The sequence below is a fragment of the Solea senegalensis genome, linkage group LG4, assembly GCF_019176455.1.
Source record: "Solea senegalensis isolate Sse05_10M linkage group LG4, IFAPA_SoseM_1, whole genome shotgun sequence".
Taxonomy (NCBI): Eukaryota; Metazoa; Chordata; class Actinopteri; order Pleuronectiformes; family Soleidae; genus Solea; species Solea senegalensis.
The window spans coordinates 20291455-20308304 of NC_058024.1; the positions used below are offsets into that span (position 1 = coordinate 20291455).

Genomic DNA, 16850 nt, shown 5'->3' on the forward strand with positions numbered 1-16850 from the left:
CCCACAAAAGTCCTCTTATTTGTCAAACTTCTTTTCACAAGAAGTTGTGGGATTTCCAAATAAAGTGACCTGAAAATGTCCACCATATAGTCCTAGTGATTTGGGGAGGGGGGGGGGATGTCTGCATCATCCCTGTCATCCCAGGACCCTCTCGTGATGATTAACATAGTTAATGTTCTTGATTTTCTACTTTAAAACGCACCTCATCGCCACAGTTTTCGTAACATTACATGACAGTTTTTCTAAACTGTAACATTTGCTGCTTCATCTGTTTCCTTTGTGTCCATAAACTTTCGGTGGAAATGTGCAAATCATTTGTGCAACTTTTCCCCCTGATGTTTTTCTTTGTGCGACTCGCTCTTTTGTTCGAACAATAAACGCGCGGTAATCATTGGGTGTAACTATATTATTTCATATTGCAGTGCAAGGACAAAAGAAATATTACATCAGTTTAATCACAAATAATACATTGTGTGTACAGTGTGTGTGTGTGTGTTTTCCGTCGTTAATTTACTTGATTACTGAGTCTCATTTATCCTGTGTGCTGTATCCACACACACACACACACACACGGAGCAAACCTCATGGGCGCAGCGTGTGAACGTGGATCTGAAAGTGCTAATTGATCCCCTCTGTGTGTCACCTTGCTGCATTTGCACGCTGCACGAGGGGATTACGGTATAAGTGCTGGTTAATGGGGACAGGTATGTGTGCGCACCCCCCTCCTCCTCCTCTTCTTCTTCTTCGTGTTTTATGGCTCGACTGTTATGCAGGTCGCACCTGCGCTCGAGTGTCCTGGAGTGGACCCCCGTCCTGCGCGCCATTCACCCCTGGATGGCTGTAGGAAGTGGTGCATTGACAGTCCTTTGTGTTGCAACCTGGACCTTAATCTGTTTTGCAACTGAAAAAAACATCCGACATAGAACTCTAACGCAGCGTTCAGGACCCCCACCTTGGCTTTCCAGCGCCCCCCACCTCTTAAGTATAAAAGCAAAGAGAAGAGGAGGACACATAATGTGCGAGGAAAAAGTCAATAAAATCCCATGTTTAGGTCAGTGCCTCACACATGATTTCATTATATGCCGTTTTTACAGGGATAAAAAACAAGCTGTCATTAGAAACTTTAAAAAAAAAAAAAAAAAATCATTATGATTCAGTTTGGTTGAGATCTTCTTCAAACAATCTCCCGCCATATTAGTCTGTCAACCTCATGACATCACAGCTCTCTATAAGAACCTTTTTTTTGTGCCAAAATCCCCCTCACTTCATTCCTTCACCCATCACAACTGCCGGGGGTTTGTTGAGCTGTGTCTTAATGGATTCTGGAAGAGAAAGCATCCTGAAGGTGGGGAGGGAGCACCGAGCTGAAGAAAGAGAGGGACAGAAGGGTCATCACGGCCCTTTGTGGTGAGATGGATAGAAGAGGGAGGAGAGTGGAGGTGGGTGAGGAGCGGTGCAATAAATTTTGTTATTGATGGGGGGGGGTCAGTGAGGTACAGAGGTTCCTCAAAGGTCCTGGGAGCTGTTTGTCTTTTTAAGGTCACATTAGTTTACTGTAAGTCACTCTTTCAAGTGTTAAGGTGTTTTTTCCACTCAGATATGTAAGGATTTCACTCGATGACTGGTGCACTGATACGTTGTAGCTTAAGATTTGTGATATTTGTTTTTGCAATGAATTGTTGTGCAGTGTATCAGAGATGCAGCGACGCTGTGGCGGTGAAGCCTCTCTCTCCACTGTCTTGTTGAAATAACTTATTCTCTGTCTCTCTCTTTCGCTCACAAACACACAAACACACACACACACACACACATGGAGAGGCATGGAGGAAGCAGTCCCACTGGGGTTTTGTCCCAGTCTGTGGTCTATGGGTTCAAAGCTTCTTGCATGGGGAGGAGAGCCCTTAAACAGCATATTAAGCAGGAGTTAATTATATGCCAACCTTAGTGACAAAGGAAAAGAAAAGCCTCCCCCCCTGAATGGCAAGACAAGAAAAGAGAAAAGTCATTATGCTGCCCACTTCTTTGCATTTGAAAAACTCACTTCTTATTTTGTCATTTCCATTTGTTGCTCGGCAGAGGAGCGGAGATCACGCTGTACAAACTGCCGTCACATCAGTGCTATTTATTTTATTTTAACTTCAGAGAATAACGTAAGAATAGTGCTGAAGAATATACGTTTAAACACACACGCGCATGCGTACACACTCTTTACGTCTCTCTGGTGAAAACACTGACCTCTTTGCATGACAATCACTTCGGCCTAAGGCGCGAGGTAACCAGCAAAGGTTACTGTGAGTTAGTCCTCAGATTGTGTCAAACAAAGAGTTACATTAGAGTGTGAACATGAAACAAGCGCCCCTTACTCATAATTTACAATACATTCTACAAAGCATCAATTATCTCTGACTTGTCTGTGCAACGTCTTTGTGACATTTCAAGTGTGTTTGTAAATGACACACGTGTGGTTGTGTGTAAATAAAGCAAATAAATAAGAATCAGAAGTGGTGGTTTGTGTGAGTCTAAATGAGCCGTTGCTGATGTACGAATAATTCCCTCAATGTCTATGTTTAACATGTAAAAGCAGAGTAAATGAGGTTTTTAAGCATGTCAGCCACCTCTGAGGTGACTGAAGAAAACAGAAAAACTACACAGAGCAACTTTATCACTGTTTCAGCTCGGAGCCTTCAGCTGAAATATATAGATTTCACAATAAATTCCTTCTATGGATTTCCTGCAAAGATTAATGGCTCTCTATTCTGTCATTCTTTCCCTTTCATCTCCTTAGTGAAGATTCAGCTTTTTTTTTTCTTCTTCAAATCCCAAAATCTGGACATGCTAGGTTTCAACTCACTATAGTCTCTATACATCCTCTGTGACGCTAGTGTGTCACACCATCACACCAAAATGCCAATATCAATATATGTTCAAATCTTTTTTAATCTTGTTATTAAAGTGTCTGTCTCGTTTAAACCTGTTAAAAGTGGGAGTCAACTATTGACTGGTGAGCTTGCACCTGCTGGACGTAGGCACTGTTGCTGTGGTTACTGACAACCATAGGATACAATTTAAGAATGTAAGGACTGATTTGAGACAATAGATCTACATGTTAAAGAGGGGCATTTCAAACTGTTTCCCTCCCTGTGTTCACCTTAGCCAGCTTTCGTGTGTAAGTGCTGGATAAACATGTATAATGAAGTGTTTTAAAAATATAAAATGAACAGCTACTGTATACTGACAGTGTTTGTTTGGAAGGACATTTGACATTTCTATCCTCAATAATTGGAAAGAATCCTTGTGCATGAATAATTAAAGCAAAAAAAAGGCAGTTTTGCCATTGTTCATACTTGCTGTAATATTATTTTGATATAATGATCATTCATTATTAGTTTTTATATAAATTGGAGACATATGTTTCAACCTAATCACTAGATTCCACTTAAGGAAGTATATAAATTGTCTTTTTGGGTACATTTTTACACGCGCCATCATGTTTGCGTCCACCTTTCTGACTGGTACTGCAATTGAATTCCTTCTGTGTGTATTTTCATACGGCATACACCTCGAACCTACTGATTTTCCCCCACAAAATTGTTTCTCCTCTTCGCCGTGAAATTAAATAAATAAATGACTCCACTGAGTCATGACTTAATTTTAGGGAGGCTCAAGCCCAAGAGTTGGGAAATTACTAGTATGAAGTATGAAACGAGACAGTCAACTTTTTTTCTCAGCTTTTCCCATCAGCCTCTTGACAAGTGACATGATTTAAAGCACACGTGTGATGGTGAGAATATTAACAGTAACATATACATTTATTTTTTTCTTATAGTATTCAGTAGCAGCCCACTGTGCCAGTGCCCACTGACCACAAAGAGTCTGTCCAAGCCCCAATGTCACCAATAACAGACGTCTTTTACACTCACCCACTTACTGTATTAACCACAGATGCCTATAGCCGATCATTCAATTCACAAAATGCTGCTTTGACAAGCAGGTCTGAATCATTTCCATAACAAGGGCTTTTCCATTCAACCCATGAGGGGGGAAAAATGATTGATTATACCTCTTTTAATTTTTGGATGACTTGTGCTGAAGTGCATGCACAATTATGCAATAACAGGTACTGCAGGGGGGATGACAGGCCATGTAGGAAGCACAGGCCACACTAAAGTTTTCATTTGAAGTGAATGAAACAGGCACCGTGCTTCTTCTCAGGCAGTACTGCACTCTACTGGAGGAAAGGAGTCACTGCAGTAATCCACCCAGCACAGCCACGGCTGTGATGTCGTCCTGTGGGTGTCATCCAGCAGAGCACATCCACTTCTTATAGGTCAATTTAAAGTGTCCAATTTACCAAATCTCCATATTGCATGTTTTTCGACTATGGGAGGAAAGTGGGGAACCCGCCGAAAACCCACACACAGACATGGGGAGAACATGTAAACTCCATGTAGGAATTTCTTGAAATGTAGAACCTTCGTCGGGGGAACAAAAGTGAGAAAAGAAGTTTGACAAACATTCTGCATCCATCCCAAACTGAACATGTTTATTCATGAACTGGTAAAATATAGCACATTTGTATAAAAATGTAGAAAATTGTACACAAAATATATCACTTGGCTTTTTGTCTATTACAGTTATGCTACTATTATATCTTTCTGTTGCTAAAGGTGATATTCTTTTGCCAGCAAAAAAGTCAGAATGAAGGATGACAGTTATAAACACAAACACACACATGCACGCACAGAGAAGACATACATACAGTTCATTAATAAAAAGATAACTTTATACAAAACATCTCATACATTCTAGAGAACAGCACTATCAGTCAGTGTTGCTTGTTGCTAGTATTAGTGTTGTGTTAAAATAGACTATTTGTGCATTACTTTCATTTTAAGGTGTCTTTGGTAGGTTGTACACTGTACCAATATGAATAAATGTTCATTCCTGCAAAGGCATATTATAACACTTTGTGTTGTGATTTTGTTTTCCTGAACACTCACAACACAATGCTTCCGTAATATTTCCTTGAGGAGTCTGGCTGTGGTCAGACGTGTTCTTCAATCGTGATTTTAAAATACTGTGATCATTCTTGATTCTTTAGCAAAATGAGGTTTGTGTGAACAGTCAGAAGACAGAGACCTTTCCAGACAGTGCTGTAGTCAGTGCAAAGCCACAGTGTAAAATGAGTTCTCCTGCCAAGAGCTTCAGCCATTCTTTTTCTATACGATCAACAGTCACAAAAAAGTACCTCAGTGTACCCACAAAATATCCATTTCACTACAATGGCGGCAACTGATAACGTTGATACCCTGCCTTGAATTAGTAATGCAGATTTTTGTCTCCAATTAACTCCTCTTTGGGATTAGAGACAACATGCAGCAGCACCATACTATGTACCCCAGTTTCTCAAATGCAGGCAACTATTACTGATCTCTTATCAAATACATACCAGCTGAATCAGGTTTCATTACAAGAAAAAAGCCGTCATTCTCATCTGAGTCATGTACGAGTCGCAGGTCTGGTTAGTGTTGAGCGGAGGCAGTATGTTTGAATATATAATGTAATGTGGAGCACACTGTTGCAAGCACATTACCTTACTTAGCTTTACTTGTTAGCCTCTTATGTATGTACCTCAGAGATGGCAAGGCACGTTCCGTGTTTGACTTCTATAAACATCACTGCCAACATGTACACAGCTGCTTCAGGGACACTTACAGTAAACATGTAGAGTGCAAACTCTCTGTCTGGAAAGGCAATGACAACACAATTTTAACACCAAAGATTCAAAGTCCTGAGTGTCTGTGTCTGCATTTGAGCACGTGTGGGATTACGACGTGTGTCCTGGTCTACATTTGTGCATGTGTGTGAATACTGATATGCTTCTGGTACAGAGTTCATGAGAAATCTAGCGATACGGGTTAATATTTAGTAGCACCAAGAAATTACTTCTCAATCACTAAAAGCACATCTTTCTTATCCTGCCCAAGTAGTATCTTACTCACTCCCATGTGAACATTTAGCCTTCAGTATCCAAGCAGTTGATCACAAGACAGAGGATGATTTTTTTCCAATGTCTCATTGTCATATTAACAACATATATAAATGTATATAAAAATGTATTTACATGTATCATTCTCTGCTCCACTGTTGCCACAGCCCCACGTGACTGGAATGCCTTCTTGGAAAAAGTTCAGGATCAGTTTCATATCAGGCATAAAAATACTAAGTACCAAGGCAGAGGAATATACAGCAAGGAGTGAGAGTGATCAGGCACCTTTGGTTTTAAGGTTCAAGGTGTGAACTGTAACAATTTTGAAACCCACGGTGGGACCACATCACAGTAGCTTAGTAGCATGCATTATGGTATGTTGTTATTCCCCTTTACATTGGTATCCAGTAGCAACAAACCCCTTGCAAATTCAGGATCCTGACTCCAAGAAGGGTTAATGTGTTGGGTTCATTCATAAAGACTTGTAGGGATGTATATAAAAAAAAGATCCAATATATGAAATGTTCCATTCAAAAGTCTTACCCCATAATGTCCAAGAGAAAATCACTATAAGCAAGAGGAACTCCAGACTGTCTTTATTAAGACCATGCCAAGGACTCAAATTGATTGTTATCCTGAATATATGCTGAGCTGCACAAGAGTCGTCTTGTTTTCTAAGACAGTGTGTTCAGGTATTTATTCTCCCCAGCCAGCGAGGTAAGCATGGATGTCATGTCACCAACAGCCATGTTGGTCAGGCCAGAACCTGCAGCTAGGCTGACAGAAGTCTGAGGGGTGGTGAGGCGGGACGACGCCTGGGAGGTCGAACCTGGCTGACCCTGAAGGGCATTGCTTACCAGGCTGAATGAGGAAGACTCAGCATCATCGATGATGGACGTGAAGTCTATCCGTGTATTGTCCAGGTCAAGGTTTTCTAAGTCATTGGAGATGGGGCCGGACTCTGGGTAAGGAGCCATTGGGGAAGGCTTAGTTCCACCTGTTGGACCAAGGTTTGATGGCATGTTATGCTGCTGGTTGTTACAGGGCCCGTTCTGGGCGTCCATGTGTTTCTCCATTTCCATGCTGATCTGACCTGAGTAGTAAATGTTGTTGTTATTGGAAGGAGAAAACATCTCATTTTGTGGATGCTGCGGGTGCTGAACTGGAGGCAGTCGACCCCCTCGTCTAGGGCTGGTAGTAGAATGGACAGGACTGAGGTGAGGTGGGCTGCCCAGGTAGCCTCCGCCTACCTGTGACAGGCTATTCTGGCGACTGAGAGGTTTCCGTCCCTGAGGAGGCCTGGGGACCACCATCTCCTGACCATAGCATGAGTCTGGGAGACCTGTGAGCTGCTGGTCTTTACATGTGACAGGCGCAGGCCCTTGGCTGTGGGCTGGAGGACTCATGACCAAGTTCTGGTTGGGGTAGGAGGGATAGGGCTGGTTGGAATACAGATTCTGGTTTTGGTGCTGTGGACTGTGCTGCATCATTGTCTGGCCACTCATATCCATATTGTCAGAGAGAGAAGAAGGTTTTATTCCACTTTGCTGCTGCTGTTCCTGCTGCTGCTCCCACATGAGTGCTTGTTGGGACTGTACATAGTTCCTGACCATCATTTCCTTCACCTGCATCATGGGGGTTTCTGATCTCTGCCCCTCTGAGAGAGCAGGCCCTGCACAACCTAAACTCAAACCCCCTCTATTTGGGTAAGAGTTTTGGTTCTGCCCTTGAAAATCACAGCTCGGATTGTTAGAGTTCCTCATCATAACTTGGCCTGTTGGTTGTTGGTAACCCTGAGTCTGCTGGAGGAGCATCTGCTGTTGTTGGAGTTTAGAATTTTGACAGGCATCTCTGCCTCCCATCCCGGGATGAAATTGCTGCTCAGGCTTGATGGTGAGTTTGTGGGTTCCATCAGGACTGTTATAGAGCCCTGTTGGATTAGTGAAGTGGGCCTGTGTCTGCTGTTGCTGCAGGGCATGCTCTGAATACTGTACTGCTCGCTGATTCTGGAGAGCATGGTTGGAAGTTTGGACATGGCGGTGGGTGTCACTCCATGGGCCTCCAGCATTACTGCTCTGACCTATGTTGGGATATTGAGGACGTGAGGGACTGAGCTGGCAAGTGCTCATACTGTACTCAGCCTGCTGGAGAAGTGTACTTGCCATGCCATCTGGATGAATGGGTCTTTCTTGGGCCATTGGATTTCCAACAGTCCTAGAAGTGACTTCCCTTGCCTGGTTCTGGTAGTGGCCCTGCATGTAACCCTGGTCTGGACAACCCAGTGAGTCATGGCTTGGGGACAGCTGGTTTGGAAGAGGACCTCCACCTACAACTCCTCCAAGAGTTTGATGTTGTTGCTGATATGCCCTGAAGTTTCTTTCTCCAGGGGGCATCATCATAGAACGATCCCTGGTATCAACAGGGGCAAGGTGGGGCTCCATGCCCATGGACTCCATCATTACATTCTCAGTAATGCTCGGTGGCCGTGGGGAGTACATGTGGCGGGAAAGGCTGGTGTCTGAACCGCGATGTTGCAGAGCATTCCTTCGGCTCATCATAGATACATTGTTAAGGCTATTGAAACGCTTTGGAAGAGCTTGTGGATCTGCCACTGACCGAACCGGGTCACTGGCTCGTCTACTGTTGTTGCCTGGAGCCTGGTGAGGAAAGATGACACCAGTGCCATACTCTGTGTTGGCACTGTGTCTACGCGGGCCACCTTGCTGAATGAAAGGAGGCAGAGGCTGACCCTGATATTCACTCAAAACACCTCCTCTTCTGCCTGGAGTTCCTGGCTGCTCCATATTGGGTAAAGGAGTAGGTGGTGGTCCACCAGTTGCTGCAGCATATTTGGCCTTCAGGCTATACTGCTGGGCGGGTGTTAGATTGGGAAGACCTGGCAAACCTCCACCTCCAGGACATGAAACTCCTCTACGATTGGTCTCCGGAGAGAGGGTATCTCCCCCACTCTGATCTGAGCCAATAAGGTGACACTGTCCTCCTCCTGTTCCTCCTATCTGTGAGACCTCACTGGAGCGCCTGCTGGACAGATAAGGAGACACCATGGAGGAGCGACGGCTGACAGTATAGGCAGAGCTTAGGCTGCTGGTGCCACTTCCTCTCCTGTCATTAGTAGAGCAGCCAATGGAAGCTCCACCTCCTAACTCATGGTTAGACAACTCCATGACGCGTCGATTTGAAAGCAGTGGAGAGGGTGCGCACATTCCGAGATTGTCTCCTGTACCTGAAAATCAACATCCAATAGTAAATAGGTTACAGACAGCTCATCAATGCAAATCAACAATGATCTACTAATTAAGAAAAGCAATGATGATTTATAATTGATGTCAGAACTTACCAGGAAGTGTTGGTAGCTTGTTGTTGGCACAGCGGCCAGGGGGGGTAGGTCTACGGATTTGCTTCAGCTTGTCAATCTTAAGGTTCTCCAGTCTCTTCAAAGCCTGTGCTGACATACCCATTGTTCCTCCTAGACCTCCTGGCTCCCCTCCTCCACCTCCTCCTCCAGCCCCTACTCCATCTTCTAGCGCTGTGAGATCCTCCAAACTGCCCGCTGCATTTATGTTCATCTCTACCCCACTGTCATTGTTGTTGGCGCTCCCTAGTGGAGAGCGTTCACTACTGCAGGATGATTGACCACCAGGACTTGGCAGAGATTTCTGAAATGTATTCAAATATACAATAAATTACTTGTTTTGTTTAATACTTCTTTCAGTAATTTTTGTTTTATTTTTGCAGTTTGTTTTGCAAGTTTGCAGGCCATTAATAAAACTAAAGCACTAACCAGGGCAGTCTCAGGAGCCAACAGTTTGCAGTCCTCCCTGTGTGTCTCCTCTTTCTCCAGCAGCAGTTCAGAGTTTTGGCCACCAGGTGTCATAGCTGATCCAGGAGGTCGAGGGCCAGTGTCTCCACGATGCTTCTTGGTAATGTGGGCTTCAGGTCCATGCACTGTCTTCACATGTTTGCGTAGAGAGCTCGGATCTGTGTAGCGTTTAGTGCAACCTGGGATCTTACATACATAAGGTTTCTGCCAAAGAGCAAAAGTATCAGTCAGTACACATGTGTATCATCGTGCATGTCATCATTTACATTGTCTCCTTTGTTTGTGTCCTTTTGCTGCAGGTACTTAAGTGCATATTAAAAGCAAACATTAGCTATTAAGCTATGCTGATAAAATTACTTAAATTATTCCCAGTGGGTTACATCGCAGTACCTCATTGGAGTGAGTTCGGTTCTGGTGCTTGGCGCGATCTGAAGCATTGGAGAAAGCCTTGTTGCAACCTTCATGTTCACACACATACGGTTTCTCCCCGGTGTGAGAGCGCAGGTGAGTCTTCAGATTTTCCAGGCGAGAGTAGGCTTTGTTGCAGCCTTCAAACTATGACATAGATATAGTTGTTTTTTAAAAAAAAAACAAAGACAAAGAAAATCCCAACACCAACAAAAGAAAAAAATAGAAATATCCAGCCTATGAAAGTTTCACCTACAGATATAAAAGCCTACAGACATACTGTAACTGCGCCTTTTACAATATGGACACAGAGCATAATGTGTATTCTGTAATAAGTATAAAGACATTGACTCACAGTGCACTTGTGTGGCTTCTCTCCAGTGTGTCTGCGCATATGAACCACCAGCATGTACTGGGCCTTGAAAGGCCTCTGCTCGCGAGAGCACTCCTGCCAGTGACACACAAACTCCTTCTTCTCTCCATGAATGTGCTCATTGTTGATATGCTGCAGAGCAAACAGATAAGCAGTGAAGTAAATGAATAATCAGACGGATCTACAGTAGATAAAAGGATTCATGTTATTATAAAAAACACTCAAACTTTCTAATGTTTTCCCTTTCTTGTTTCTCCACCCTGCAGCGTCTATAGATCAGTATGTCTCACATGAACTAGCTGGTCTTGTGTGTCAAATTCCTTGTTGCAGCTTTCCCAGTGACAGTTCGTTTCATAAACTGCTTCCGGCTCTGGTTTCCCATCCTCTTTGTCCATGTCGTCTCTGCCGTCCAATAGACCAAGGAGAGGGTCCTGAGATGCACAAACAAAAACAATTTTGAGAAAACGTATTTCAGTTCAAACAGCATATGTATATGTGCAGCAGGATATAAACATTTGTATTCTATTACAATAAGTATTATATTAAAAAAACACATGTTTCAGAAATTCATGACCTCCGCCACCTATGTTCTTGACTGCACTTCATTCTGACATCAGCCACAGACAAAGGCTTTCCTTTTGCTGCATAATTATTTGCCAAATCTAAAGCAAACACTAAAAGGTGAAAGTGGGAAACAACTTTTTCATGATGACAGTAAGTCTGGTGCTTTACCTGAGTCCCAGTGGAGGAGGGACTCGCCACGTCTCCCTCTGACCTTTCCTCCAGGCTCTTAATAGTCATGCCGTCCATCACACTGCCCAGCCCCGGCTCTGTTTTCAGCTGCACAATAAAGCAAAATCTTTTTTCTTTTTTTTCTGTGACTACAATTCATTCACACTTTATTCCAGTTACAGTGAACACACATTTTAATTGTCCTCGTCACCTCCCATTCATCCTCTCGCAGCTGCCAGTGACAGAAGGTGCACTGATAACTGAATCACTCTGTGATTGCTTTTGTAAAGGAAGTGAGAGAGCTGTCTTACATGTCCATGCTTGGGTGGAGCGTGGAGCCGAGGATTGTGTGGAGGTAAGCGGGAGGCTTGGCAGGGACCAGGTGTGTGTCCACCCAGAGGTGTACCCCCGCCTCCACCGTACATGGCACCTTGTTGCCTGGACTGACAGTTTATGTTGCTGGAATAACCCAGGGACGGACTGTGGAGGAATCGATAACACAGTATGACAGTTTAAGAGCAGAAACAGCTGATGGAACTATTGAGTATTATATAAAAATATAAATACAATGTGGATGAATGTCAAATATTTGTCAAAGGACACGATGAATTCATTATTTGACACATGTGTTTCATTGCAGTTCATCCATTTATATATTGTTGTAATTATTGTTTTTTTCAACTCTGTGTGGGGGTTTCCTTGTTTTCATTACCTCATGCTCACCACATAATGTTGGTGTGGGATTGTGGCTAACTGTTATAAGAACGAAAATTAAAACTGCAGTGCGTAACTTTTAAACAGAAACAAATGTCCATTCGACTCAAACTGTTGTCAAATGAGTTCACACAATTCCGATGAAGCAGGCGACTCACTGTATTCCTCAGTAAAGCAGTGTTTAGACCTTGTGTAGCCTGGCAACACTACCGCGCTGCACACAGGAAGTGATTTATTTTAAGTCAAGGCGGACGTAGGCAACGGCAACATTGTGCGGGCAAAGTGGGATGAGCGCAAACATGTGGAGGAATGAAATTCTACAGCTCAGAAAACCTGCCCATTTAGCAGTTTGATGGGATAAATGCTTCCTTTCCCCGCCCGCCCCTGCTCTGCCGCTGTATACACACAAACGCTCCTTCAGACAGGCCTGATAGCCCATTATTGGATGAAGGACACAGCAAACAAATAATGTTTCATCACTTTTGTTCCTGCATTTACAGAAGTTACTCACTGCAGCTTTAATGTTGTGAGGCTTTTATAATATCATAGAGTTTATTATCTGACCTCATGGCGCTCACGGAGAGATGACCATAGGAGCTGGCTCCGTTGGGGTTACGGCACGAGTTGACAAAGGCCACTAAGGAATTGGGCGACGTCCGGATCACTGTCTGTAGATCCACACTGGCGTCAGACAGAGGAGAGATGGACAGAGCTCTCTTTTTGCTCAGCTTCAGCATGGAACGAGGTGTGGAGAACCTTGAACCTACAGCGGGTAGACGATGAAAAGAGCAGGAGAGTGGCGTTTCAATGAAACACATGTACATACATTCACAGTCAGACTATGTGTGTGTTGCCTTACCATCACCAGACCCAATCTGATCAGAGCCAGGCTGAACCTGGCAGAAGTTATGATGAGAGGACATCATGTTGTTCTGATTACAGTAGGGGGTGCTATTGCCTCCTGTGTGACATTAAGAAAAAAACAGAAACAAGACAGAAACCTTAACTTAACTCAGATCATAAAGCAGACTAATTGTTTCTTAGCTATTGAGACAGTTGACATAAAATCCTTTAAAAGGAGAAATACTGTCAATCTATTTGGTTTGTTTGTAATGACAAAGTTGGAGGAGAGTCACTTCCTATAGGGTTTAGCAGGCTCTTTCCTTTTGATGTTTTTAATAATAATAATAACAACAATAACAACAACAACAACAACAACAACAACAACAACAACAATCCTAATAATAGTAATAATAATAATAATAATAACAATAATAATATAATAATCTCAGAAGTGAAATTATTCTACTATTCCCCAGTTTTGACATGTCTTTAAATCCAAACCAGAAGCAGCTGTGAGATACAGGTGGTGTAAAAGATACCCTTGACTGTGACTCACCCTCTGTGGGCAGCATGCCCCTGTGGCCCATCATGCTGTGGGGTGGTGGGGCCTGAGGGGGCCTCATATATTGATCCATGCTGTGGCCAATCCCCTGTCCTGGTCCTGATCCATGAGTCATACTGGAAGTCATGGGATTATACATGGCTCGGCAGTCCTGGGGAGGGCCGTTGTGGAGCGGGGCACGCAGCGAAGACACATCACTGTAGGGAGACTGGTCTGATGGAACTAGGCTGCAGATTTAGAACAGACACGTGCATTTTAAATACTGTACATAAATTAGGAATATATAAACTTCAATAAAAGTAGGATTGACAATAAAAGAGGGGAAAACACAGCTTTAAAAAGAATAAGATGCAGTGTTTTTCTGGTGTTCTGGTGTTCAAGAAGAATGAAATGTGAAACACATCACATACATCAAAACTTGAGTCCAAGCTATTCTAGGTTCATAAAAAAACAAATGTTGTGGAGCCACAAGTCATTAAGAGACAAAACAAACAGACAATGTGCTCCAAAAATATTACTGATAATGTAATGGAACATTTTAGAACAAAATAAATATGTGAAATAAAAACATATATCGATGTCTTTACTCCACTGAACAACAGGGATGAATGTGTAATGATGACATACTGTACATAGGTAAAACAACATGAATTGTTTTCCTGGAGAATTTCAGTGTAGTGATAAAATGATGATAATGAAATGATAACATGTTCCTGCATTCACTCTCATCTGCTGTAATGACTCATTCTCACCAGTAGAGGGCATATAGCCCCTATCTTGGTCTCCATTATGGAAACTTACTAAACTAGGGGTTTTCCCCTTCCAATCTAGGAGTAAAGCTGAACAGGAACTTTCCAGTCTTCTCATGAATTTCAATGTTTTCCCTGACCTTCCCTCAGTCTCAGTGGTGAGCTCTACAGCAGTCTCTCCTGCTCTGCTCCTCTTTCTCTCTGTCTGTTTCTCTCTCTCTCTCGCTCCTTTCTCACATGGCCAGACTTCATCCGTCCACCTCCTCCCTTTCACTTCTTAAATTCTGTCACCAAAAACGTGTATTCCACACAGGAGCTTAATCTGTCCTTTCTAATCCACTGTTCTCCCGGGTTCCACCCAAATTTACCTCCCTCCCCATTCTCAGTCCTTTCTCCCTTTCTCTTCTCCCCATTCATCCCTTCTGTTCTTCTTCTCTTCCTCCCTCCCCCGTCTCTTTTTCGCTCACTCCCTCACCCTCTCTGCCATTTCTCTCTCTCTCTCTCTCTCTCTCTCTTTCTATCTCCTCTTCCTCCTCCTCCTGCTCTTCTGTCCTTCTCTGTTCAGCACAACCACCTTTCTCTCCAACTCTCTCTGCCTCTCTCTCATTCTGGGTAACCTGAGTGGGGCGCGAGGCAGTCATGCAGAGCGCAACAGGGCCTGGTCAGCCTGTAATTAGCAGCTGTCAGAGAGGCCGAGTCCACCCGCAACCTGGGTGGCATCAGGAAGGGAGGGAGTGGGAAGGAGGGGGTTGTGGTGAGGGGCTGAGCTAGAGCTCTGTGTCCACAACAATTGCTTCTGTGGCCTCATAATATCCTTGTGTTAAAATAGGAACAGTTTCTTGTCCCTCAAAGTGAAGATCGTTTCTGCGTCCAGGAGAAAAGCGGCAGTGCTTTCTTGGTTGTTTGTTAATGAAAGAATGAGATGTGGGCAGAGAGAAGGAGCAGAGGAGCAGCAAGCTCACAGACTTCCGCGATTTGGAGAACATACTTGTTTTCTTTCTTTCCCAGAGTGAATTCAGATGATCGGTATCAGTATCATTTTATAACAACTAGAAACTAAACAACTCATGTGTCCAAACACACTTACAAACCTGTGCATGAAGTCAAAGATGTGGAGGTCAGTTCACAAAAAAACCTTGTTATCACTCTGAACTTGCCAGGTTAAATACCTTCATTCCTGTCCAAATTCCAAAATCTGTGCTCACTGACCGACCATATATGACAACTTATTGGCAGGGAGAGGCTGTGCAGACGTACGAGGAAGATTAACGGTGACACAGCTCCTTGAAACGGCATTAATCTGAATGTCACGTATCGAAATCAGCTTTTAGAGATCAGTATTTGTGTGTTTGTGAAACAGTGTGCTACAGAAATGAAAAATAAAGTAAACCTCTGTTCTAGAAATGTAAAACATTTCATTTTCAAAACGTTTGTTGGAGACGTACGTTTGAAGGGTTGGCCTCCAGCCCCTAATCCCTCAGACATGAGAATTTGTATTACCCCAAATAATAGATTTTCTGAAGTAAAAGTGTGTGAACGCGGGCGCAGAGTACTGTGTGAGGGCGGCTGTCGTACCCTCTGGAGGGCTGACTGGTGGAGGTCTCATAGTGATACAGCCCCTGGTGTGGCTGCATGTCCACTGGCATTGGAGCTCCGACACCTGCGGCTCCCCCTTACACCCAGGACCTGACACACAGAGACAGGGACACGTTAGGTCAGACAAAACAACTGTGGTTGTGGTGAAAAAAAGGATGTTAATAATAAACCTGACCAAGCAAAATAAATCAGTGAAAAAAACTCCTGAATCACAGTTTCCTAGTTGGAATAAAGTATTAAACCACATAGAAATTAAATGACAGACACTAGAATAACAAGTTATTTAAAGTGAATTTAAGCGCTTTTAAAGGCCTCTGAGGACAAACACAAAGGACCAGTGCAACATTTGTGAATTGAAAATCTGGAACAAAACAAACCACAGTACAAGACTCACCCTTCTGCTCATTTATAGAAACATGAGCATTAAAAAACACTATTTGGACATAAAACATAAAATCCATGAGTCTCATGAACATATATGCTGAGTGCACATTCCTGGACCACCACCACACTGCTACACTGGATTTTAGGCTTCCCACTTCCCTCTCACGTTGGACAAAGCCCTCAGTGGACACCACAAAGTCTCACTTTTGCAAGATGGGGCTAACTTTTGTCACCACCCAATGTTAGTTGGACATTTATTCTGTTTGGACTTTTGTTTTCTTTATTTCCTGCTTTATTTTGAAGTTGTTTTCTTTTTCCTGTGAACCTTGTGTGTAGTTCTACTTCCTGTACCTGTCTTCCCTGATTGTCTGCCCCGCCCTGATGTGTTTCACCTGTGTCTTGTTTGTCACACCTGTGTTTGATTGTCCCTGCCAGTGTATTTAGTCTCTGCTCGCCAGTGTCTGTGTTGGGTTTTGGGATTTGGGATTTGGGTTGTGGCAATTCATGGGTTTCTGCTCTGTGTTGTTTTATGTTTCGCTCCTTATGTTTTGCTTTATTGCGGACTCTTTTTTGTCAGTTCTTGAGGTCTGTGTTTTGGATTTCACTCTGAGAACTCTGTGACCTGAAGTCAGAACCTGTAATTTCTTAATTTATGACAG

General features: G+C 43.3%; 1 protein-coding gene across 1 annotated transcript in view; it reads right to left on the bottom strand.

Annotated features, from left to right (window-relative positions):
• Positions 1-4522: 4522 nt before the first annotated feature.
• gli1 (GLI family zinc finger 1) overlaps positions 4523-16850 on the bottom strand; it is a 45630-nt gene continuing 33302 nt past the window's right edge. The window contains exons 2-13 of the mRNA XM_044024441.1: positions 15787-15897; positions 13457-13689; positions 12917-13018; positions 12622-12820; positions 11655-11823; positions 11344-11451; positions 10902-11042; positions 10594-10743; positions 10221-10385; positions 9792-10034; positions 9348-9666; positions 4523-9233 (exon numbers count right to left, since the gene is read on the bottom strand). Coding sequence (XP_043880376.1) covers positions 6664-9233; positions 9348-9666; positions 9792-10034; positions 10221-10385; positions 10594-10743; positions 10902-11042; positions 11344-11451; positions 11655-11823; positions 12622-12820; positions 12917-13018; positions 13457-13689; positions 15787-15857 — 4470 coding nt within the window. The 5' untranslated portion in view covers positions 15858-15897 and the 3' untranslated portion in view covers positions 4523-6663. The remainder of the gene's footprint in view (positions 9234-9347; positions 9667-9791; positions 10035-10220; positions 10386-10593; positions 10744-10901; positions 11043-11343; positions 11452-11654; positions 11824-12621; positions 12821-12916; positions 13019-13456; positions 13690-15786; positions 15898-16850) is intronic.